The sequence below is a fragment of the Peromyscus eremicus genome, chromosome 20 (genome assembly GCF_949786415.1).
Source record: "Peromyscus eremicus chromosome 20, PerEre_H2_v1, whole genome shotgun sequence".
In the NCBI taxonomy this organism is placed as follows: domain Eukaryota; kingdom Metazoa; phylum Chordata; class Mammalia; order Rodentia; family Cricetidae; genus Peromyscus; species Peromyscus eremicus.
In genome coordinates, this window is record NC_081436.1 from 20,799,618 (window position 1) to 20,821,790 (window position 22,173).

At 51.9% G+C, this 22,173-nt stretch overlaps 3 protein-coding genes across 7 annotated transcripts; 1 reads left to right on the top strand and 2 right to left on the bottom strand.

The window, feature by feature from the left end:
• Positions 1 to 675: 675 nt before the first annotated feature.
• Positions 676 to 4,607, bottom strand: Smdt1 (single-pass membrane protein with aspartate rich tail 1). Its single transcript, XM_059248158.1, has 3 exons — positions 4,311 to 4,607; positions 2,732 to 2,872; positions 676 to 920 (listed from the first exon to the last, which is right to left on the bottom strand). Exons 1-2 carry the CDS (start codon positions 4,590 to 4,592, stop codon positions 2,735 to 2,737), a joined length of 420 nt encoding a protein of 139 aa, XP_059104141.1. The 5' UTR covers positions 4,593 to 4,607; the 3' UTR covers positions 676 to 920; positions 2,732 to 2,734.
• Positions 2,758 to 11,467, bottom strand: Pheta2 (PH domain containing endocytic trafficking adaptor 2). 5 transcript variants are annotated; one of them, XM_059248156.1, is made up of 3 exons: positions 11,305 to 11,467; positions 6,344 to 7,349; positions 2,758 to 2,872 (listed from the first exon to the last, which is right to left on the bottom strand). In XM_059248156.1, exon 2 carries the CDS (start codon positions 7,169 to 7,171, stop codon positions 6,392 to 6,394), a length of 780 nt encoding a protein of 259 aa, XP_059104139.1. In that variant the 5' UTR covers positions 7,172 to 7,349; positions 11,305 to 11,467; the 3' UTR covers positions 2,758 to 2,872; positions 6,344 to 6,391. The 5 variants fall into 5 exon arrangements, with proteins under 5 accessions (XP_059104139.1, XP_059104137.1, XP_059104135.1 ...); XM_059248154.1 differs by lacking the exon at positions 11,305 to 11,467 and adding an exon at positions 9,950 to 10,705; XM_059248152.1 differs by lacking the exon at positions 11,305 to 11,467 and adding an exon at positions 9,833 to 10,705.
• On the top strand, positions 10,122 to 21,922 carry Naga (alpha-N-acetylgalactosaminidase). The gene is made up of 10 exons (XM_059248159.1): positions 10,122 to 11,647; positions 12,173 to 12,254; positions 13,009 to 13,144; positions 13,766 to 13,937; positions 15,075 to 15,252; positions 15,508 to 15,602; positions 16,185 to 16,346; positions 18,487 to 18,684; positions 20,644 to 20,787; positions 21,269 to 21,922. Exons 2-10 carry the CDS (start codon positions 12,239 to 12,241, stop codon positions 21,413 to 21,415), a joined length of 1,248 nt encoding a protein of 415 aa, XP_059104142.1. The 5' UTR covers positions 10,122 to 11,647; positions 12,173 to 12,238; the 3' UTR covers positions 21,416 to 21,922.
• The last annotated feature ends 251 nt before the right edge of the window (positions 21,923 to 22,173 follow it).

The window sequence follows — 22,173 nt, forward strand, 5'->3', positions numbered from 1 at the left end:
AGTTTTACAAAATATTCTAACTATTAAGAAGTAACAGCCGGGCGGTGGTGGCGCACGCCTTTAATCCCAGCACTCAGGAGGCAGAGCCAGGTGGATCTCCGTGAGTTCGAGGCCAGCCTGGGCTACCAAGTGAGTTCTAGGAAAGGCGCAAAGCTACACAGAGAAACCCTGTCTCGAAAAACCAAAAAAAAAAAAAAACCAGGAAAAAAAAAAAAAAAAAAAAAAAAGAAGTAACAAAACTCCACATTTGGCACATGGCAACCCCTCCAGGCTTAAGGCTGTTGTTAGCCTAAGTGGCTTTGAAGAAAGTTTCTGCTGGACTTTAGCAAAGTAAAAAAATGTTTAAAAATCTCAGGAAAGATGGTTCAGTGGTTAAGAGCATTTGCTGCTCTTGCAGAGGACCAGAGTTGGTTCCCAGCACCTACATGAGGCAACTCATAACCACCTTTAACTCCAGCTCCAGGAGGGCCATATGCCTTTGGCCTCCAAGAGCACCAAACAGATATAGTTAAAAATAATTAGAAGAAAAAGGTTCTCAGTCCCCCGTGATGACGTCTGTGGTTGTGTAACAGCCAGGATGTCCTGACTCTTAATAAGTAAGATGCTTCTTTGGACATAGAAGAGAAACAACCAAGTACAACTGAGCCTACTGGGAGTGAGAAACGGGAACAGCCATTCAGTCATACACAGCTCGTATTTATTACGTTACTTGTAGTTGGCTTGCTTGTTATTTCCAGTGCTCTGTCTGTGGACAGCACATTTGAGGGAAGCTCCCAAAGCATAGGGTTCTGGGCTGTTGTCACAAACCGTGAGGTAAGGCTGAGGGCTTTCCCTGACCCTTCTGCCAATAGGGAGGGAGCCGAGCATGCCACCACTTCGTCTGTTAGTGCTTTCTCCTTTCTGTACTTCTTCTCCATGCCCTGTAAGAAAGGCAAGCATCAGTCACTTTTTTTATGAGGAAAGTTTCTGCTGGACCCAGGGTAGTCTCAAACTCACTGCAGCCAAGGATGACCTTGAACTTGTCCCTGCCTCCACTTCCCCAGTGCTGGGATTACTGGTGTGTGCCACTAGGCCTGAGGCATTTTCTCTTCTGCTTTCTGAAATAAGGTGGTCTTTTACCAAGGCTATCCTTGAGTTCTGCCTCCACTTCTTGGGACGGGGATCAGAAAAGCTGGCAATACCACACCAGGCTTTAGCAACAGTCACTTTCAAATAGGAAGTAAAGGGAGATGTAGCAAAGACAACGAAGAATGGGTGGAGTTAAGACAGTAGAACAATGGGCCTATACGTGGGTTAGAATGAGGGCAACTCAAGAAATGACTCCTGGGGCTAGAGAGATGGCTCAGCCAATCAGAGCACATACTTATCTGGCAGAAGACCAGAGTTCAGTTCTGCCTGAAATGGCTCACAGCTACCTGTAACTCCAGCTGCAAGGGACCTAACAGTCTCCTGGCCTCCATGAGTACTGTATTCGTACACACAGGCACATAAGTAAATGTTAATAATAATAAAATGATGACTCCTGCAGAGAGCCCACTCTGAAACGACCACAGAAGGCATGGCCCTCAAGGTTACTTCCTCCTATGGTTGGGAATATGGAAGATAAAAATGACCTAGAAGGTATGACCAGATCACGACAAGAATGCCAGGCAGAGAGGCAGGAGTGTCCTTGCCTGTGACAGTCTAGCCATGCAGCAGCACACATTACAGCACAGGAAAGCTGAATGGGAAGAGCACTGGGAGCCCTAAGGGTTTGTGAGCAGGACACTGGCTAGGCCAGAGCACAGTGGTAGAACTGACAGCAGTAACAGGGTGCACATCTTTAATCCTAGCGCTCAGGAGACAGGCCAATCTCTGTGAGTTTGAAGCCAGCCTGGTCTATATAGTGAGTTGTAGGACAGCCAGAGCTAACTATCTCAAACAAACAAACCTGACAGCAATGAGGATTTGCTAGTTGCCTTTTAAAAATTACTTATATATGTGTTTGCCATGTGTGTAGGTGCCCACAGAGGCCAGAAGAAGGTGGTGTATCCCCTGCAGCTGGAGTTACAGGTGGTTGTGAGCTGCCCAAAGTGGGTGCTGGGACTAGAACTCGGGTCCTCTGCAAGGGCTAATGGCTGAGCCATCTCTCCCACCCCCTGCCAGTTTCTAAATTTCAGTATGAAGCTGCTGGCCTCACTAACTTGGTCAAGAACCCTGGATGCAAAGACCTAACTTTGCTGTCAACCTCAAACACCAATTTCAGAGCTCTGTCCTGATGCATCTGTAAAAACCCTACAAGATTCCCTGCATCCATCTCAGGACTGAAGGTCCTGCTCTGCATCCCTCCACCCTTTTCCCCATAGTCCCTTTTTCTTTGTATTGCTTCATTCCCTTTACCCCCCTCATAATTTACTGTTTTACCCCTTTATCTCTGAGGCAGAGATTACATGACTTGTATAAAGTATAAAGCATATTAAATCAAGAAAATGTTGGTTGACTGAATGAAGGTACATCAAGGACAACAGAAAAGCTAGCTAGGATCTTAACCTAGTTGTAAGAGATAACAGTGAATCTGTTAGTCAAGTTACCCCCATCCAACATAGGAGAAAGACAAAAAGTCTGAAGTGGGTGAACTCATTGAGTCTTCTGCCCTGAATGTCCAAACGCTGCTGCAGGCCAGACTGCATCACGGATCAGACGCTCCACCCTACTCTTGTTCCTGTCCAATTAGAGGAAAGGCAGGTCTTACCTGTTAATCGTCATCGTCGTCATCCTCTGGAACAAAAATGTCATGCTCCTCAAGTAAAGCAGCAAAGTTCTTGCTAATGAGTGTCCCAACATAGAGAAAAGGGATCACAATGGAGAAGACACGGAGGAGACCAAAGGACATCTGCAGAGAGAGGCATGCTGTAAGCACTGAAGACCAGCGGCTGCATCTCAAGCCCTAGCCCTCAGGGGCATTTCCTCCAATGACCCCAGATCCAGACAACAACTGATGGTTAAAGTCTTTGGAAAAATTCAGAGCAACAAAGAAGTAAAGGCCATCAAAATCGATACCAGAAAGAAAAGCATAAAGCTAAACTAAATTTAGGAAAATAAGTAACTAAAAATTAGGGCACAACCAATTCCTTGCAAAACCCATAAACAACTGGGTGAGAGCACTAGCATGGCTGGACTGTGATCAGATCTACACACATAAAAGTGAGTTTCAGGGGCTGGAGAGATGGCTCAGTGGTTAAGAGCACTGGCTGTTCCTCCAGAAGACCTGGGTTTGATTCTCAGCACCCACGTGGACTTTCATAAGCAAGTAACTCCAGTTCCATGGAACACCACACCCTCTTCCGGCCTCTGGACATCTGGCACTTAAGTACTGCACAGACATACATGCAGGCAAAACACCCACACACATAAAAAAATGAGTTACAAAAGGATGTGCAGTGACGGGGTTCTTCCATACAGTTCTCTTTTGAGTAACTGGTTCCTGCTGCCTGAGAAACTGTCACATTAAACTTTAAAAACACGAAAAGACAGAGTGGCCTGGAGGGAAGCCGGTGACATTTCAAACTGGCATTTGCTTTCTGGTTCCCTAGCTGTGGCCTCTTTTTTAATAAAGCAGCTGCACCTTCCTGCTTCTTGCTGTGGACCCTGACTGCCGTCAACTGTGAGTACAGGTCAGACTACCTCTAAAAGATTTCGTTTTCCCTTCAACTCTACACAGCCCTGCAGTCAAAAAGCACACCTTTGGTCTACGAGACTTTACATTTTCCTTAGGGGCACTGAGGGCAAATGACAGCGTTCAGTGGTGGAAAAAAAAAAAAAACCAGGACGTGGCCCCTGGTTGTCAAGACCTAACTCTGCTACCAGCTTCGGACGCCAGCTGTGCCCCGATTCACCTGTTAAAAACCCTTCTTTAAGATTCTCTGCACACTTCTCAGGATAGAAGGGCCTGCTCCGCGTCTTTACTAAGTATATTACTTCCTCATTCCCTCCTCACTTCGTCAGGATTGTTTTATCCCATCACCTCTGAGGCAGAGATGGCATGACCTGTATAATTCGACACAATCGACTCTTCTTCTGGCCCTAGAAGATGGGTCATTGCGCCCCTCAAGATAAGACAGTGCACGTCCCGCTGCTGCCTTCCAGCTTAACATTCTCCTCCACCTGTCAAAGTCCGCAACCCAACTGCGCACAATTGAGTCTTAGGTCCACAACCCAATCCATGCCAATACTATGATTGGCCTGTGCGCCTGTCAATCAGCACAGACCACACTCATTTCCCCCAGTGACTGGCCTCGATCCCTTTGCCCCGCCTCTAGTCAGACACTCACTTTCACCGGCTTGGGCAAAATGGCTCCGCTGCGAGTCACGATGACTGACCTCGACGGTACCAGGCTGCGACCTGAGCTACCCGGTACGGCGGAAACATCGCCACCTCTCGTCCCCCTCGGCCCGCTCCAGAGAGGCCCTGGTAGGACTGCTCTCCGGGCCAGCCGGCAAGCCGCTGCGGACGCCATCTCCAGCTCCGCCCCTCGCAGGGATCCACACCCCGCACGTCCGGGGCAGCCCTCTCGCAGAAGACCCGCCTCCAAGCCTCGCGAGACTCTGGACATACACGGGAAACCGCAGCCCTCACGCCTGCGCAGTGCCCGCGTTCCTGTCGCGGTGGGAAAGCCCTCGGCGCCCGCCCGGCGTGGTGACGTCAGAAGGACAGCGACGCCCCTCCCGGGCTCCGGAGGGCGGGGCCGTCCGTCTAGGGCTCCGTTTGTAAAGGTGTTAGTGACCTTCACCACTTAAAGACTTGAATTAATTAAGAAACCGAAATGTATCATGAAAAACTTTACTTGGTATTTGAGTTTATAAAAATAAATTGTAACAATAAAAAGTTAACGAGAGCCCATAGTGTCTGTGAGCATTCGAACCACAGGTGCAGTGGACAGCAAGCTTCTCATACAGGGCTAAGGAGCAAGCAAGCAGCGATTGGCCTGCTGGAGGTTGTACCAGCAAGGCAGGTTCCCGGACTCACTGGGTTGCTAGCCTCGGACACCGGCTTCTCAGCTCCGACTCCTGGCTCTTCATTTGTAAACATAGATTATAATAACTAAAATGAATAATTTTATGAGGGGAGCCCAGTCTAGTAAAAAACCCACTATGTAGTCAAGGATGTCTTTGAATTCCTGGTCCTCCTCTACCTCCTTTGCTACCACATCCTGCAAACTTTGCTGTTCTGATTATAAGGAAAACAACAAAACGGAAGCCAGATAAGGGGCTAGGCGGGCAGGCCTTCCCACCAGGTCCTGCTACAAAACAAATAACAAGAGCAAGTTGGGAGTGATGGCTCCTATCTATAATCCTAGCACCTGCAAAGCTAAGAATGAGTTCCAGGCCTGTAAGGGCTACAGAGTGAGACCCGGTCTCCAAAAACCAAACTATTTAAAGAACGAACACTAACTACTGTAGTAATAAAGTTAGTAATACTGTAGTAATAAAGTACCTGTGCGTACAATCAAGGGCAGTTGGCTATGATGCTACAAGCAGGCCTGAGAAACATGGCTGGCATCACAGGAACTGGCCCTGGCCAAGAAGACCATGGAACTCAGTCTCCTGGAGGCCAATGTTTGGCCTTTAGGCCTGGATAAATTTTGATCAGGCTGCCCCAAGGCCCCAGATAGGGAAAGAAGGGAGGTCAGGAAGAGGCAGACTTTGTTTGGGAAGGGGGTATAGCTCTACAAGCCCCACATTTTCCCACAGTCACTGTCACTGCACCTATATAAAGGGGACAGATGGGCCTGGCTTCTGGCTCTGTAGGCCCAGCCATTTGGCCTCTCAGAACAGAAGAAAAGGATACTTGGCATGATACACGGGAGAGTAGCCATGGGGGTTCTTGGCAGACAAGCCTTGGGAAACAAGCAATCAGTGACAGGGTCTCTAGGAGTGGCCCTGAACAACGGATTGGGAAGGGTTGCCCCTGTATAAAGGCTGCCTGCCTCTCCCAGGGCAATGTCCATCCAGCACTCTACATTGACAAGGGGGCAGGGGAGAGAAGAAATCCCCCGTTAGCACCTGAAGAGCCTCTCCTACAGAGAGCCCTACCCAAACCATGTCAATGTCAGTCCTCAAGCAACTTCTGCAGTCACCTCTGGCATGTAGATGCCCAAGACTTCTTGTGTTGGAAATTACGGCTAGAGTGTCCTGCAGGGGCAGGGGAGCACAGCCCGCTTCCTGCATCACCTTATGGTCCCATCAGCCACCTGGCCTTTCCAGGCCTCAGAACACACACACACACACACACACACACACACACACACACACACACACACACAACACGGAAAATGAGTAAACATTTAACTCCTGAAGTACTGACCCCGGCATCCCAACCAGCAGGACAGGGCCACAGCTCAGAGGTCCTGGCTCAGGGGCTGTTCTGTTGCTTGCTCTCTGGCTGGCTCCCACTGGCCCTCTGCTGCCATCCTCGCCTCAGCTCCATAATCTCCTTCCCATACCAGTCATGCAGGGTAGAGAAACAGGAGGTCTCAGGGGACACAGGGCTCTGTCCCCTGCTTAGGAGGAGGCTGGCAGGGCCCTGTAACTCCCACTCAGTCAAATCCCGACCCACTGGCCTGCTCCCCTTTTCTTCCACAGAAACATTGGAGTTTCGGTCCCTGGGGAGAAAGTGGCCATTCTCAGGGCCTGGAGCCCGTCGGTCAGGAGGCTGAGGCTTACTGCAGCTGGCAACAGACTTCTGGGACGCACAGCGATGCAAGGCCAGACTCTGACGGGCATTCTGCAACTGGCTCTCCAGTTCTCGTACCACAAGTCGCATGTAGCCAAAGCTGGCTCGGGACAGTGCCTTCACCCAGGCCTCCTGGGCAACCTGCCCATCCGCAGCCAGCAAGTGTGGGCGCACTCCAGGGGCATCAAAGCGAATGGCAAAGGCAAATTCCTCGGGCACAGGAGCCTCAGCCAGCTCCACGGTGCAGCCCTCCAATACCACCAGGCTCAGAGGGGCCCGGCTTTCTCTACTCTCGAAACAGAATAGCAGGTTGCCCTTGAGAACAAACCAGCATCTTCGGCCAGCACCACTGGAAGTAGGGGGGGTCCCTGGTCCTCCCCAAGTACGAAGGAAGCCAGTGTGGTCTGCTGGAGAATCGCTCAGAGCATAGTGGGCCACACTCCTCTTGTTCAGCTTCATGGCTCCCACAAGAATGCTGAGATAGAGAGATGGTAGCTCAGAAGACCTGCAGCCCAGTCCTGTGGCTCCTACTGCAGCTCTCAGACTTCATCTGTGAAGGAGACTGACTAGTCTTCCTTGCCATTCATCTCAAAGGTCATGTACGGGTCACAAAAAACAACAACTGGATATCAAAAAACTGTAATAGAAAAGACAGTAATTATATCAAAAGAACAAGAATGAAATATTGTTTCTGCTCTTTTGGGGGACCCACCACCCATCTCCCAAATAAATCACACATGGAGGCTTATTCTTACTTATAAATGCCCGACTTTAGCTTGGCTTGTTTCTTGCCAGCTTTCCTTAACTTAAATTACCCGTCTATCTTTTGCCTCTGGGCTTTTCCCGTTCTCTTATTTCTGTAAATCTTACTCTTACTCCGTGGCTTGCTGTGTGGCTGGGTGGCTAGCCCCTGGAGTCCTCTTCCTTCTCTGGCTCCTAGATCTCTTCTCCTCCCAGATTCTCCTTCTATATATTCTCTCTGCCTGCCAGCCCTGCCCATTCTTTCTCCTGCCTTGCCATTGGCCATTAAGTTCTTTATTAGACCATCAAGTGTTCTAGACAGACAGAGTAACACAGCTTCACAGGGCTAAACAAATGCAACATAAACAAAAGAAGCACACCTTAAAATAATATTCTACAACAATGGCAGGACATTGGCATGGTGGTTTTTTGTTTGCTTGTTTGTTTTTTAAAGACAGGGTTTCAGGTAGCCCAGGCTGCTCTCTAACTCACTATGTATCCAAGGATGCTCTTGAGCTGATCCAACTGTCTCCACCTTCCCAGTCCTGGGACTGCACACCTGCTGCCATGCTCAGGTCCCCTGACCTTCCTGGGCCCCTACCAGTCTCTCAGTGGTGTCTGGCCCACCTTAATAAGAACCTGTGATTTCAGAGCCACAAGGAAGCAGGAGAAGGGCCAGCCAGTGATGGGTCAAAGGGGACCTGCTCTATAAACTCCAGTGGCACTGGGGACACTGAAGACATACCCACCAAATTCTCTTGCGCCAAGGCTCCTTATAGAGCAGCTGAACCGGCAGGGGTCATATAATGAAGGAGGAGCTGCACACGGTCTCACACTTTCTAGGTGGGGTCTTGTTGGTGACACACTTATCAGAAAAGCCTACAGAGGGGACAGGGTGGCCTCTTATCTAACCACACAGCTCAGCCACATGTTTCCCACCCAGGGAGCTTGCAACACAGTTCTCAAAGAACGTGAGAATTGCTGTTCTAACGCCAGCACTCCTGCAGGAAGCCCTGCCTCCCTGTTTGAATGCCCCACTCATCCCCCAGGGCAACTGAGCTTCCCCTCTTGACTGTAGCTATGGACCCCTGAGGCTAGGGAGGTCAGTGAAGTGCCAGCCAAGGCTTTCCCTTCTAGCACTTGTTACCACAGTATGGCAGAAACCTCTCCTGGTTGCTGCTGTATCCACAGTGGCTTGTTCTAAGGTCAGCTGGCCAGCAGTCCTCCATTTCTGGCTTTGTCCCTTTCTCCAACTCCCCCCAACCCCTGCACTGTTGTCAATGTTTTCATTGATCACTGTCCCCATTTGCAGGACGTCTGTCATCATAGCTTAATTGCCCTGTCTATCACTTAAGCTTGATTGCCCAGTAACCTCCAATGATCAGCCCTATGTAGACTTGTTGAATTCATGGGAATACATCAGTGGACAAAACTAGGTCCCCGTCCTCCTGAAATCTACTTGGCAGCTGGAGAGACACGCAGTAAGCAAATACAGTTAAATAAATAATGACTTAATCAAGCAGTGAGTGATGAAATCGCAGCCAGGATGGGCGAGGGGAAGGAGAAGGGTTCCAAAGAGAAGCAAGCAGGCCCAGAATAGAGGAAGAGGCCGTTTTAGCCGCAGCCCTTCGTGGGCCCCAGCGAGGGGCTGAGCCCACGAGCGCCTGGAGATGAGGCCTCGCCCTGGGACGGCCCTGGTGCCTGGGTCCCTGGATCCCGCCCGGGCTTTCCAGCCACGTCCACAGCCACGCCCTCCAGGTCACCTCCTCCCGGAGCCCGCCCGGCCCTCCTCTCTCACCTCCAGAACCCGAGCCTGGCTCGTCGGGTGCGATGCGGTCGTCCCCAGCTCCGAATCCCGAGCCTCCGCCCGGGCGGCAAACGTGGCCGAGGGAGCCGGGAGACCCCGCCCGTGAAGCTCGTGTTACCGCCCCGGCCTCTCCCCGCCCAGTACCCACCAGGCCTTGGGATCTGCAAAGTCGTCTCAGCAACACCGGAGGGAAACTGAGGCCCTGGAGGGTGGGGACCCGCCTGAGTCGCAGGACTTGTCGGTGAAGGATGGCCTCGAATCCCGAGCACAAACCTCAGGCTACCCACAGGCCTCCAGCCCACCACCGAAGGAGAATTCGGGTGTCCTATTTTTCCCACAAAAGTTCCCCCTTACCGGCCATCCAGTCCCACCTCACCCCGGCACAGCCAAGCCTGGCAAGTCATCAGATAGGGCGCTTCCTAGGGCGAGCTCCTATAGAGCCTGCAAAACCTGCCGAGTTTCTCAACCAAGTCCTTGGGTCAGCCCCATCTCTGCCTCTCGAAATTGGCCATTACGGCTTCTATCACCTGCCGGTGCGGGTCTGCAGTCCACTTGTGGTCCCGAGGCTCTACCTGGTGTCTGTCCATCCAAAGGCTTGCAGGGAGGACGGCGGGAGAGCAGGCAGGATTCCCAGAAGCCCTGAAGGCAAACGCGTTCAAATGCCTGCCCAGGAGCTTGTGGGTTCTCACCTCAACCTCTGCTTTGCAGTTCCTGAAGTCCAGAGGGCCCTTTCTTCTCACCCTACCCCCACCGCTAGCCTCAGGGCTCCTTGACATTTAGGTCTCAGCTCTGAGGTCCCCTGCCTGACCTCACAATGTAGAGAGAGAAGCGTAGACTACACCCTGCTTTGAGTTACGCTGCATGGTTTCTTGTGGGGTGCAGTGGGTGTTTGTTATTGTTGTTGTTTACGCACTTTTCTTCAATTAATAGTATCGTCTAGAGTGAAAAATGTTACAAGGTGAAAATTGCCTGGGGAAATAGAGCACGGGCTTCTCAGGGTGGGAAGCTTGTGGTTTAAATAGAATGGTCGGAGTAGACCTCACTTTGACAAATAACTAAGGGATATGAGGGTGTCAGCAGTCTAGGCAGAGAGGACAGCTAGTCCAAAGGACCCCCACCCCACCCCAGGGCTGCTGTATTGGCAGAGCCACAAGGAGAGCAATGAGGAAAAGGTGACAGCCGGAAACAGGACCAAAAGGTAGAGGGTGGGGCTTCGAAAAGCCGTTGCTCCAAACTAAGAGAGTAGACAAACCGGCTTGAGAGAGGCGTGACCAGGAACTGGCTGGGCTTCTCTTTAGGTTATTTTACTGTATGAGTGGTTTTGCCTGCATGGATGTCTGTGTGCACCGTGTGCATGCCCGGTGGCCTCGGAGTTCGGAAGAGGGTGTCAGATCCCCTGATCTCCATGTGAGTCCAGACACCGAACCCATGTCCTCTGCAAGAGCAACAAGTGCTCTTAAGCACTGAGCCATCTCTCCAGCCCACAGAGCTGAGTTTTCAAGGTTTGCCTTGGCTGCTGTGGAGAAAGTAACCTTAGCTGGAAGCAGGAAGTCACTGAGGGGCTTCTGTGAATCATCCAGACAATATGTGATGAGCCCAGCCTCGCAGTGTGATACAAGGGGTGAAGTCCGAAGGTAGAGAGCACAGGATTTTGGGAAAATTATATGTGAAGGACAAGGAAAAAAGTAGAATGTACTGAGCATTGGGCTGCAGCACAGAGAAGTAAGTTTGCCTGAGATGTGGAAGACGGCATTGTTCCGTTAGGGACCGGTTATGATTACCATCAGTGTGAAGGCATCCAGAAATAGCATATGGCACAGGCCTATGTTCCTTAAATAATTGAATGAATGAATGAATGAATTTGGGGAGCGGGTGGGCGAATAACCCCTTGGGTGTCAGATAGAGGGGAGGGGACAGCCTCCTAACTTTTCGAGGGCTGAAATCCCACCCAGCCTCCTCACTACCGGTTTTTGAGCAGTTAAGGGCCAGGTTTCTGGGCTGTCTCCTTTCGCCCTCAGTAGAAATTCACTGCACCGCCACTTACTGAGAGCGAGCAGTACGGGCCACCCACCACCCGCGCCCTCTGGGGCGGAGCACAGAGGACACCAGTCAGACGCGCGCGTAGCCGAGCGCGCAGAGTCCTGCAGCCGATTCCCACGGGGACGCGCCTCGGGAGCGCGCAGAACGCGAACTTAAGTGGGCGGAGCTTATGGAGGCGGGGTTCTGGGGCATAGAGGGAGGGCACGGCGTTGCTAGGGGATTCTGATTGGTTGCTCCGGAAGGGTTGCCCCGCGATGCCCCGCCTCCGGGTCGCTATAGGTACGAGTGGCAGCGACTGGGGGATCTCCAAGGTGAGCGCACAGCGGACCGAGCGAGCAAGAGAGAAGGTAAGGACCAAGGTCTACCCTGGACCTGGGATCTTGAGGGCTGAGGCAGAGAACCCGGATCCCGCGTGGGGATCCGGAGCCTGGTAGGGCCCAACGCCTCCGTTCTTCCGGAGCTTCCTGGAACCAGTCATGCCGCTTTTGGCAATGATGTGGTAAAAGGACGGCGCCCTAGTCTCAATGTAGTTCTAAAAGGAGAGCCCAGGCTCCGGGAAGTGATGGCTGGGGAAGGAGTGACGGTGATGGAAGCGACTTGGTACCACAACTGTCCTAGAACTCGCTATGCAGACAAGGTTATCCTCAAACTCACAGAGTGCTGAGATTAACAGTGTGCACCTCAACGCCCGGCCATAACGTCTTCTTTTTGAGGCAGTGTCTGTCTATGTAACTCTGGCTAGCCTGAAACTCGCTACGTGGACCAGGCTGGCCTGGAACTCACAGAGAGATCCTCTTGCCTCTACCTCCCGAGTGCCGGGATTAAAGGCACGCTGGCGCCCGATGAGACATTTACCATGTTATCTTCCACAGTTCAACATATAAAGCCGATTTGAGCAGAGAAGATTCGGTTGGGTCCTGAGAGTTGATTCCAAAGCAATGTTGCAGAAGACAGGTACCCACAACCTACTGGGGTGGCTTTGGGGGAAGAGTTGTGGAGGGGGGAGCTCCAGGCCTCTGTCTGGTACTTATTCCTCTTTCTTGATGTAGGTATGTGGGGAGAACACTTCCTCTCTTCTTCTTGGAACTGGGTCAGGAAAAGCAAGGAGATGCTCCCCACCCAGGAATCGTTTCCCCTCCAAAGAGGGGCACTTCCTTTCTCAGCCCTGCTGCAGTGTAGAGGCCCATCCTACCGGGTACCAGCCTGCCATAGCATCCCTGTAAAGTGGGTACAGTAACTTACATGTAGGGATGGATACTGAACTCCCAAGAGGAAAGGGCTTATGTAGGTGAGCAGCTGGGTGTGAGTCCATCCTGACCAACCTCTTCAGGCCCTTCCGAGGCTTTGTGAGTTGGAGAGCAAAGAGCCCCAAGGCCTCAGAAACCTAGAGTCTGTCCACAATGTACTGCCACTTCTGTGTAGGAGAGAAGGAGGGATCTGGTCTCACATATATCAAGGACATGACTTCAGGGCCCAGTTATGTTGATTCCCAGCCTGTGGCAACAGCAAGTGGGTCACCCAGCTTCTTGAGCACATTGCCTTGGCCCACATGCCTTCCCCACAACTGCGGGCTGACCCAACTCTGACCTGAACTGGATAGTCTTAGTTCCCACTGGGCTGTGCAAGGTGGGAGTGGGGTGAGGTGATGACTAGGGTGAGAGACTGTGGGAGCCACTTACATACAAGTCACCGTCCACCTTCCCCCCAGTGCTCTTACTGGCCCTGGTGACCCAGGTGCTGATGCTGGAGAATGGGCTCCTGCGAACGCCACCCATGGGCTGGCTGGCCTGGGAACGTTTCCGATGTAACATTGATTGTGACCAGGACCCAAAGAACTGCATCAGGTGAGTAAGATCTGTACACCCGGGGCAACAAAATGGGGGTCGGGGATGGAGGACACTCACTAGCAAAAAGTGCAAGGTCAGAATCACCAAGCCTGCAGAGACTGCAGGCTGATACCTAACCCCGTGACCTACCTGGGGCCTCAGTGGGTAGGGACCCTGGGGTGGACCTGGCCCCTGAAGTAACTGAAAAGAGATAAAAGGCCAGTCAGGCCTCACATGCTTCCCTTGGTCTAGTCCTGCCCTTTGGCCTAGGGGCCAGACCACCCCTTTTACCCCACCCTGACACAATCCTGGGCGTCATTTACTCTTCTTATCTAGCCTAGTCCTCAGCTGATAGCAGAGACATGATTTTTTTTTTCCTTTTGGTTTTGTAAGACAGGGTTTCTCTTTGTAGTCCTGGCTGTCCTGGAACTCACTCTGTAGACCAGGCTGGCCTCGAACTCACAGAGATCCACCTGCCTCTGCCTCCCCAGTGCTGGGATTAAAGGCGTGAGCCACCATTGACTGGCTAGAGAGAGGTATGATCTTTATAGCCAGAATTCACACTCAGAGCAGATCAAAGAGCAGGCATGAGGGACCGCCTGGGCTACTGAGCAACAGCATCCTCCTGTCCTTTGCTAGCGAACAGCTCTTCATGGAGATGGCTGACCGGCTGGCCCAGGATGGATGGCGGGACCTTGGTTATGTATACCTCAACATCGATGACTGCTGGATTGGTGGGCGTGATGCCAGCGGCCGCCTGATACCTGATCCCCAGCGCTTCCCTCATGGCATTGCCTTCCTGGCTGACTACGTAAGTCCCGCTCCAGCCCTGCCCCTTGGTATGAAGGCCATACCTCTCCCTTCCTCTGGAGGAGGCATCCTGTTGAATTGATCCCAGAGATGAGGCTTCTGGGGCAGTAAAAGGCCTCAAGGCAAGAGACAGCTCGAAGAAAATGGCCACAGCTAGCCTTTCGGTCCCAGGGTGTCTACTTTATTTCATTGAGGTAGGGTCTTGTGTAGCCCAGGATGACCTCCAACACTCCGTAGCTGGGGATAACCTTAAATGTCTGGTGCTAGCTGGGTGTGGTCGTACATGCCAGAGGCAGGCAGATCTGTGAGTTCAAGGTTAGTCTGGTCTACATAGAGAGGCCCTGTCTCAAACAAACAAACACAAATGTTTGATGCTGTGGGATTTTAGGTGCATGTCACTCTGCACAGTTCATGCAGTGTTTGGGACTAGAACCCAGGGCTTTGTGCACATTAGGTATACACTCTGCCAGCTGAGCTACATCCCCAGCCCTGGGAGCCGTTGAAGTTTTTGTTTGTTTTGTTTTGTTTTGTTTTTTAATTTAATTTCTTTATTGATTCTTTGAGAGTTTCACATCATGCACCCCAATTCTGCTCACCTCCCGGTCCCCTCATACCCTCCCCCAACCAAAGAAAACAAAACACATCAAGCAAGCAAGCAAACAAACAAAAATAAAAACAAAACGAAAAAACAGAAAAGAAAACAACAACAAAAAAAAACCTCTTCACTTCTCCTTTTCTGCCTCTCCAACACTTCTTCATTCGTCCTGGTGGCACTGGGGGCCTCGGTGCGTCATATAGCATACCCTTTTGTCCTATCAGCTTTAGTAGCAAATGTGCATTGTAATGAGTCACAGATCTGGTTCTAGGCCTCCGGTTTCTGGCACACCATCATCTCAATGCCATGCTGGCATCTGGGCCAGAGCTGCAGCTGAGGGCCATGTCTGAGTCTGTGGCCCTACTGCAGCCAGGGTCCATGCTGATGTCCGAGGCTCCTGTTACCATCAAAGGCCATTCAGACGCCCAAGATCAGGGGCCATGTTGGTGTCTGAGGAGCCGTTGGAGGTTTGAATGGGCTCTGTCAAGATGCCTATGAAGAGGGCCTCACTTGAGCCTCTATGTGTCTCTCCAACCCCCACAGGCTCATTCCCTGGGTCTAAAGCTGGGCATCTATGAGGACATGGGCAAAATGACCTGCATGGGTTACCCCGGCACCACTCTAGACAAAGTGGAGCTGGATGCCGAAACCTTCGCCGAGTGGAAGGTGGACATGCTGAAGCTGGATGGCTGTTACTCCACAGACGCGGAGCGTGCAGAGGGTGAGTTCATGCCTGGCTGGACCATCATGTGGAGAGGAGCAGCAGCTGTGGAGCTCAGTCTGCCCCCACCCAGCAGTGGCAGTCTTCCCAAATCCCTCACCCCCTGCTTGCAGCTCCCAGGCCCCCTAAAGATACAATGGCACCATAGTTACCGCCTAAAGTTCGGCAACCCCGGAAGTAAATCTTTAGGTATGGGGAGGCGTTTCCTAGACTGTCTCCTGTGCCTGCTCAGTCACCAAATTGGGGTTTCTGCAGGGTATCCCAAGATGGCTGCTGCCCTGAACGCCACAGGCCGCCCCATCGCCTTTTCTTGTAGCTGGCCAGCCTACGAAGGGGGCCTACCCCCCAAGGTAAGCCATTCTGTGTGCCTGTCTGCCGTGGCTTCTCCCTCCCAGGCCCCATCACCTCCTACACGCCAGGCCAAAGAGTTGTTCTCATAGTTAGCCAACACACCCATTGGTAGGTGTCTAGAGATCGGGTTGTTGACCCATAGCGGAGGCCTCAGCCAGCTCATCAGATAGGTTGTTGGTGATGGCACCCAAGGCAGGCAAGCAAGCCACAGGTACAGTGTTCAGCAAGTGATCAGAATCCTGGGGGGTTCCACGTGGGCCAGAAGACCCAGAGGGCTGCTGAGGCCAGGCAGAGCCTCAGAAGGGCTCAGACCTCCAAACCTGAAGGAGGCAAGTGGTGGCGCTGCCACCGAAGAAATGGGAGTGCACATCATGTACATGGCACATGGTGGGGTGGGTGACGGCGCATCCCCTGCATGGAGGGAGGGCCTGGGCAGCCCCTGAGTGGGGCCGCCTTCCCCGACTACACACACCCCTGAGGACCCACTCCGCCTCATTCAAAGCCTCCATCTTCTAGCTTCCCCAGCTGGTAGGTGGTCCCTGGGCGTCAGGGTGACCTGTGCTGGCTTCCCCGACATCCAGGTGAACTACACTCTGATGGCCAACATCTGCAATCTCTGGCGCAACTATGATGATATCCAGGACTCCTGGAAGAGCGTGGTCTCCATTCTGGACTGGTTTGTGAAATACCAGGACATACTGCAGCCGGTGGCAGGTCCTGGACACTGGAATGACCCAGACATGGTAACCAGCATGGGAGGGGAGGTCTCTAGCCGCACCCTGCATGCCATCCCTGCAACCCACCACCTCTCTTCCTTATAGGGCAGTGGGTCTCATCCTTCCTAACTAAGGTTTCGACCCTTCAATACAGTTCCTCATGTTGTGGGGACCCCCCAACACATCATAAAATTTATTTCACTGCTACTTCACAACTGTAATTTTGCTACTGTTATGAATCATAATGTAAATGTCTGATATGTGACCCCCACCTTGGGGTCGCGACCCACAGATTGAGAACCACTCTTCTAGGGTAGGGCCTAACTCGACACTAAACTGGATTGGGTGTGTTGGGGTCTTCTAAGCCCCTCCCTGCACCCCTCTTTCACATCAGAATGTTCAAGAGCATAATCTGGGAATACCTATTGTTAAGCACCTCCCCGGACATTCCGATGTCTCAGAGAGCTCTGAGAGCCATCTGTAGCATCCATCCGGCCTTCCTGTGCTCTGTGTCCCTTTCCCCCTCTGCCTCTGGCTCCTTTGATGCTGTGCCCTCTCACCCTGCAAAGCCCCCAGCCCTGCCCCAGCCCCTCCCCCAGCACTGCTGCCTCCACATCCTGCTTCTCGTTATTCTGATCTCAATCCTAGCCCTGGTGACTGGCACAGATACTTTCAGGATTATCAGTCCAGTGAGTCAGGAAGCATCACCGATCAATGACAATGATGGATGAGGCAGGAGGAGGGCCAGCCTGGAGAGCTGAGCTCACCTGCCTTGGCGCTCCTGCTCCAGCTCTCAACGGCAGCTGGCCCGTTCCAGTTCCATGGTTCTTCTCTCTCTCTCTCTCTCTCTCTCTCTCTCTCTCTCTCTCTCTCTCTCTCTCTCTCTCTCTCTCTCTCTGTGTGTGTGTGTGTGTGTGTGTGTGTGTGTGTGTGTTCTTTTCCCCCATCTCTCTCTTTTTTAGACAGGCTCTCACTGTGTCACTGTGGAATCCTGCTTGGCCTGGAAGTCACAGATCCTCCCGCCTCCAGCTCAAGTACTGGAATTAAAGGCGTGTGCTAATAACCCTGGCTTGGATGGCCCAGATCCTCACTATCTTCCATGCCCCGGTCTTGTCATTGGGAAAGTGAGAATAATGGCAGTGACCACAGCATTAGCCATGAGTATTTGCATCTTGACTATGGACTGGTTGGTTGCCGTAGAGTCAGGAATCCCTGTGGTCCATCCAGCTGTGGCCGAGAGTGGCCAGCGGCAGTTATGGGCACTCTCCCTAAGCTGGTTTCTCCTCTTCTCCCTAGCATTTCTTCCTTTCACTCCTCCCTCATCTGTCCTTCCTTCTCTTTCTCGTTTTTGTTTTTCTGTTTGAGACAGAAGTCTCTGGATAGCCCTGGTTGGCTATGTAGACCTTGCTGCCCTTGAACTCATGGAAATTTACCTCCCAAGTGCTAACTAAGATTACAGGCAGGCCGGGCGGTGGTGGCGCACGCCTTTAATCCCAGCACTCGGGAGGCAGAGCCAGGCGGATCTCTGTGAGTTCGAGGCCAGCCTGGGCTACCAAGTGAGTTCCAGGAAAGGCGCAAAGCTACACAGAGAAACTGTCTTGGGAAAAAAAAAAAAAAAAAAAAAAAAGATTACAGGCAGGAGCCATAGAGCCCAGCCTCTTTTCTGTTTGTTTGTTTGTTTGTTTGTTTGCTTGTTTGTTTGTTTTTCTTCTCCCAGTACTGAGGTTGAACCCAGGCCTTACACATCCTAAGCAAGCACCCTACACTAAGCTATATACTTGCCCTTTTTCTATTATTTACTTTGAGACAAACCTCACTGAATTGCTCAGGCTAACCCTGAACTCCCTCTGGCCCAGAGCAGGCCCTGAACTTGTATTTATTAACCTGCATCTCCCCACTCACAAACTTTCTGGCCATAGGATCCCATTGTATCTATCATCTGAGCAGCTCCAAAAGACCATCACCCCCTCTGCACAGGGGAAGCTGATGCCAGATGGGATATGACTTGCCCTAGCGCCCCTTGGCTGTGTGTGCTGAGCCACGCCCCCACATGCATCTTTCTCCCCGGTCCCTGTCTGCTCTTGCCTCGGCCACATGCTTGGCAAAGGCCCTGGTGCCCACCTCCCTGAGGAGGCCTGCACTGATTACTCCTTTCCTCTGTCCCCAGCTGATCATCGGGAACTTCGGCCTCAGCTTTGAGGAATCCCGGGCCCAGATGGCCCTGTGGACAATACTGGCAGCCCCCCTCTTCATGTCCACGGACCTGCGTACCATCTCCCCTCAGAACATGGACATTCTTCAGAATCCACTCATGATCAAAATCAATCAGGACCCCTTAGGCATCCCAGGACTCAGGATCTTCAAGGTATTGGAATCGGGGTGAAAAGAAGAGGAGGCTAAGGAGCTGGGCTCCCCTGAGAGCAGCAGAGCTGGGGCTGGGTCTCCCTCCTGGTGGTGTGGGGTTAGGGATGCTGCTGGGAGCTGCTGGCTTCTTGCCTGGGTCAGAGCAGGACAATTCCTGAGAGTCAGGGTGGGGATACACGATGAGCACAGAGGAGCAGTGAGTCACAGCAGCCGCACTCAGGTGATGTCCTGCAGCAGAAAATGAGTACTTTTCTCCAGAGTCTCAAGAATGTTTTAGCCAAAGACTACTGTATACTGTTGCTACTGCAAGTATCTACTGTATACTGTTGCTACTGTGTCTACTGTCTACTGTTGATACTGTGAGTGCCTGCTGTATACTGTTACTCCTGCCAGTGTCTACTGTATACTGTTACTCCTGCCAGTGTCTACTGTATACTGTTACTCCTGCCAGTGTCTGCTGTATATATACTGTTATTCCTGCTGGTGTCTACTGTTGGGTACCACTGAGGGCTGGGCATCCTGCATGCATTTTCTCAGTAACTCTGTTTTACTGAAATTAGAACTTCCAGAATCTAAGCAACTTTCTCCCAAGGCCATGCATTTGTACTTGAATTCAATAGTGTCTCCCCAAAGCCTTAGTTCTGCGCATAAATCCCTGCCTCTAATGAAAAGAAATCTATCAAACTATAGAAGGGACTTGTACAGACCCAGCAAGATGGCTCAGCTGGTAAAGCTGCAGACCCCGATGGCCTGGGTTCAGTCCTGAGACCCACAAAGTAGAAGGAGAGGACCAAATGCCACAAGTTCTCTGATTTCCACGTGTTCTCTGATGTACATGCAGCACACACACACACACACACACACACACACACACACACACACACACGTATACATATTAATAGTTAATAAAAGTTGGCACTGGAAAAATGGCTTAGTAGTTAAGAATACTTATCCTCTTCTGGAGGACTCAGTGTTCAATTCCCAGAATGCATGTGGTGTGTGTAACGCCAATTCCAGGAATCTGACACTCTTTTCTGGCCTCAGGCATCACATGCATGCAGTAAGTTTACATACATGCAGGCAAAACACTCATACATATAAGTATAATAATCAGTCTTAAAAAAAAGAAGAAGAAGAAGCTGGGCAGTGGAAGTGGTGCACACCTTTTTTTTTTTTTTTTTTTTTAAAGGTTTATTTATTTATTTATTATGTATACAGCATGTATGACTGCAGGCCAGAAGAGGGCACCAGATCCTATCACAGATGGTTGTGAGCCACCATGTGGTTGCTGGGAATTGAACTCAGGACCTCTGGAAGAGCAGTCAGTGCTCTTAACCTCTGAGCCATCTCTCCAGCCCATGTGGTGCACACCTTTAATCCCAGCACTTGGGAAGGATATCTGAGTTCAAGGCCAGCCTAGTCTACAGAGCAAGTTCCAGGACAGCCAGGACTGTTATATAGTGAAACCTTGTCTCCAAAACCAAAAAGAAAAACAACAGAAGGCCCTTGTTGAGTTAGTGATGTCCCAAGGAGATAACTAGTCCCTGCCAGAGGTGCCAATGGTGGAGCTGTGCCTGAGGCTTGTTCTGGATAATGACGCAATCTCTACATGAGGCCAGCTGCATCCCTCCTCTCGTTCATTGTCCTCTCTTAGTGCTCCCAACTGCAGCCCTGGAGTGCTCTTAGCAGTGCCCATAGGGTGTGCCCCCAGTTCTCGGTGTCTGTACCTCTTGCCATCCTGTTGCAGGGCCTGGCACAGAATTAGTTAGCGTCTGCTGAGTCAGGAAGGGAAGGGAGAGAAAAGGGCTAAGATGGCTGTGATACCACATCGGCCTCAAGTCTCTGTGACACAGCTGTGGGCCGGGATTAAAGAGAGCCTGTGGGGGAGGGTATGGACGGCAGGGATGTCAGGGCCAGACTGAACACGGGACTCTACCCAGTGGTTCTCTTTCATGCCCAGAGTGAATCCCAAATCGAAGTGTACAAGCGGCACCTGTCCAATGAGGCCAGCGCCCTGGTCTTCTTCAGCCGCAGGACAGACATGCCTTACCACTTCCGTTCCTCCCTCTTGGACCTGAAATACCCCAGATCCAGAGTATATGAGGTGAGTGCCCCGTCCCCTGCAGCCCCTGGCCCAGCCTTCTGGCATCCAGGTGGCCCTGGCTCACACGTAGTGTCCCCTATGCCTGAGAGCCCTGGAAAGTGCCGGGGCGGGGGGGGGGGGGGGGGGCAGTGGGAGGCTGTGGCTGGTGCTGTTCTCTGTACTGTTGTTTTAGCCATGTAGATGGAGCTGCTGGGTGTGAATGAGTACCCTTGCCATCCCAAGCCGGTCCTCACTCACTGGCAGCCTTCATGCTTTTCACTGTTCTTGCAGTTTTCCACAGGGTGGGGCTTTTTCTATTGTCTGCTTGGACATCTGTCAGCCTTGCTTAATAAGTGAGTGGGACATCCCCACTCCTATGGGGTGTCCTGGAGGCCTAGCACAGACAGGCGGAAGTACCAGCCTCTAGGCGTTCTGAGGGCGGCCTCTCTGTATAGCTGTTCTCATGTTAATCTTGATAATGATGTATACCTCCTCAATACAGGGCCAGAACGTCTTCACAGGGGACATCATCAGTGGCCTCAAGAGTGAAAGCAGCTTCAGCGTGGTCATCAATCCTTCAGGGGTTGTGATGTGGTACCTATATCCCATCAAGAGTCAGGGGCTCTCTTCACGGATGTCCCGGTTGTGAGGACCCAAGAATGACAGGCTATGGCAGCCCCACTGAGCCTGGACCATGGAGCCTTGGCATGCCAAGGACATGGCAGGGTTCTGTCCTCCCCAGGCTGCTTGGCGACGTGACCCCCACCATACCCAAAGTGCATTCGCAGGGCCAGTTTCCATGCCCTGCCAGAGCAGGGGCCCTCTTGGAAACTAATCTTGGGGCGGTTTCCTGTGGCCTTCTGGCCTCTGTCTCCACAGCTCTGCAGATATTGCTGAACAACTTGGCCAGCCTCCTGAGCTCCCACAGGCAGGGTGCTGATGCCCACGGGACTCTAGCCTCTGACTTTGCTGACTCAGAAATCAGGATTTGCAATTTTTCGAATTAAGGGTAGAGAGCTGACTCGGTGCCAGGAACTCTCACAAATCATGTGATTGGCCTCTGGAGAAGGCCTTTACAATTGACACCTTGGGGAGCGAGGGATGGATTGGAGACCTTAGCTCCCTTGGGTCACCAATAAAGCTGTTTATTTTTTAACTATTCTCTAATCAAGTGGTGGTGTTATAGACTTGGGGCGAAGGGGTTAGGAGGGGGTTGGGGCTCAGTGAGGAACTTTGGGTGGCACTTCCCAGATGCTGGCTTCCAGTCTCATCCCACATGGAAGATGTATAGCACCTTCTGGTCCGCCGTTTTCCAGAGTGACATTTGGACCTGATTCCTTTTCCTGCCTTTTCTGCTTCCTGGAGAGGCCAGGCTTGCCTCCCAACAGGGGGCCGTCCCTGGTGTGC

What these genes read in the sequence shown, in the direction of transcription:
- Smdt1 (XM_059248158.1), bottom strand. Translation starts at nt 4,592, where the DNA reads ATGTCCAGAGTCTCGCGAGGCTTGGAGGCGGGTCTTCTGCGAGAGGGC. An exon ending in TTTTGCCCAAGCCGGTGAAA is followed by an intron (nt 2,873 to 4,310) that starts GTGAGTGTCTGA and finishes CTCTCTCTGCAG; the next exon opens with ATGTCCTTTGGTCTCCTCCG.
- Pheta2 (XM_059248156.1), bottom strand. Translation starts at nt 7,171, where the DNA reads ATGAAGCTGAACAAGAGGAGTGTGGCCCACTATGCTCTGAGCGATTCT.
- Naga (XM_059248159.1), top strand. An exon ending in TTGCCTTCCTGGCTGACTAC is followed by an intron (nt 13,938 to 15,074) that starts GTAAGTCCCGCT and finishes CAACCCCCACAG; the next exon opens with GCTCATTCCCTGGGTCTAAA. An exon ending in CAGGACTCAGGATCTTCAAG is followed by an intron (nt 18,685 to 20,643) that starts GTATTGGAATCG and finishes TTTCATGCCCAG; the next exon opens with AGTGAATCCCAAATCGAAGT.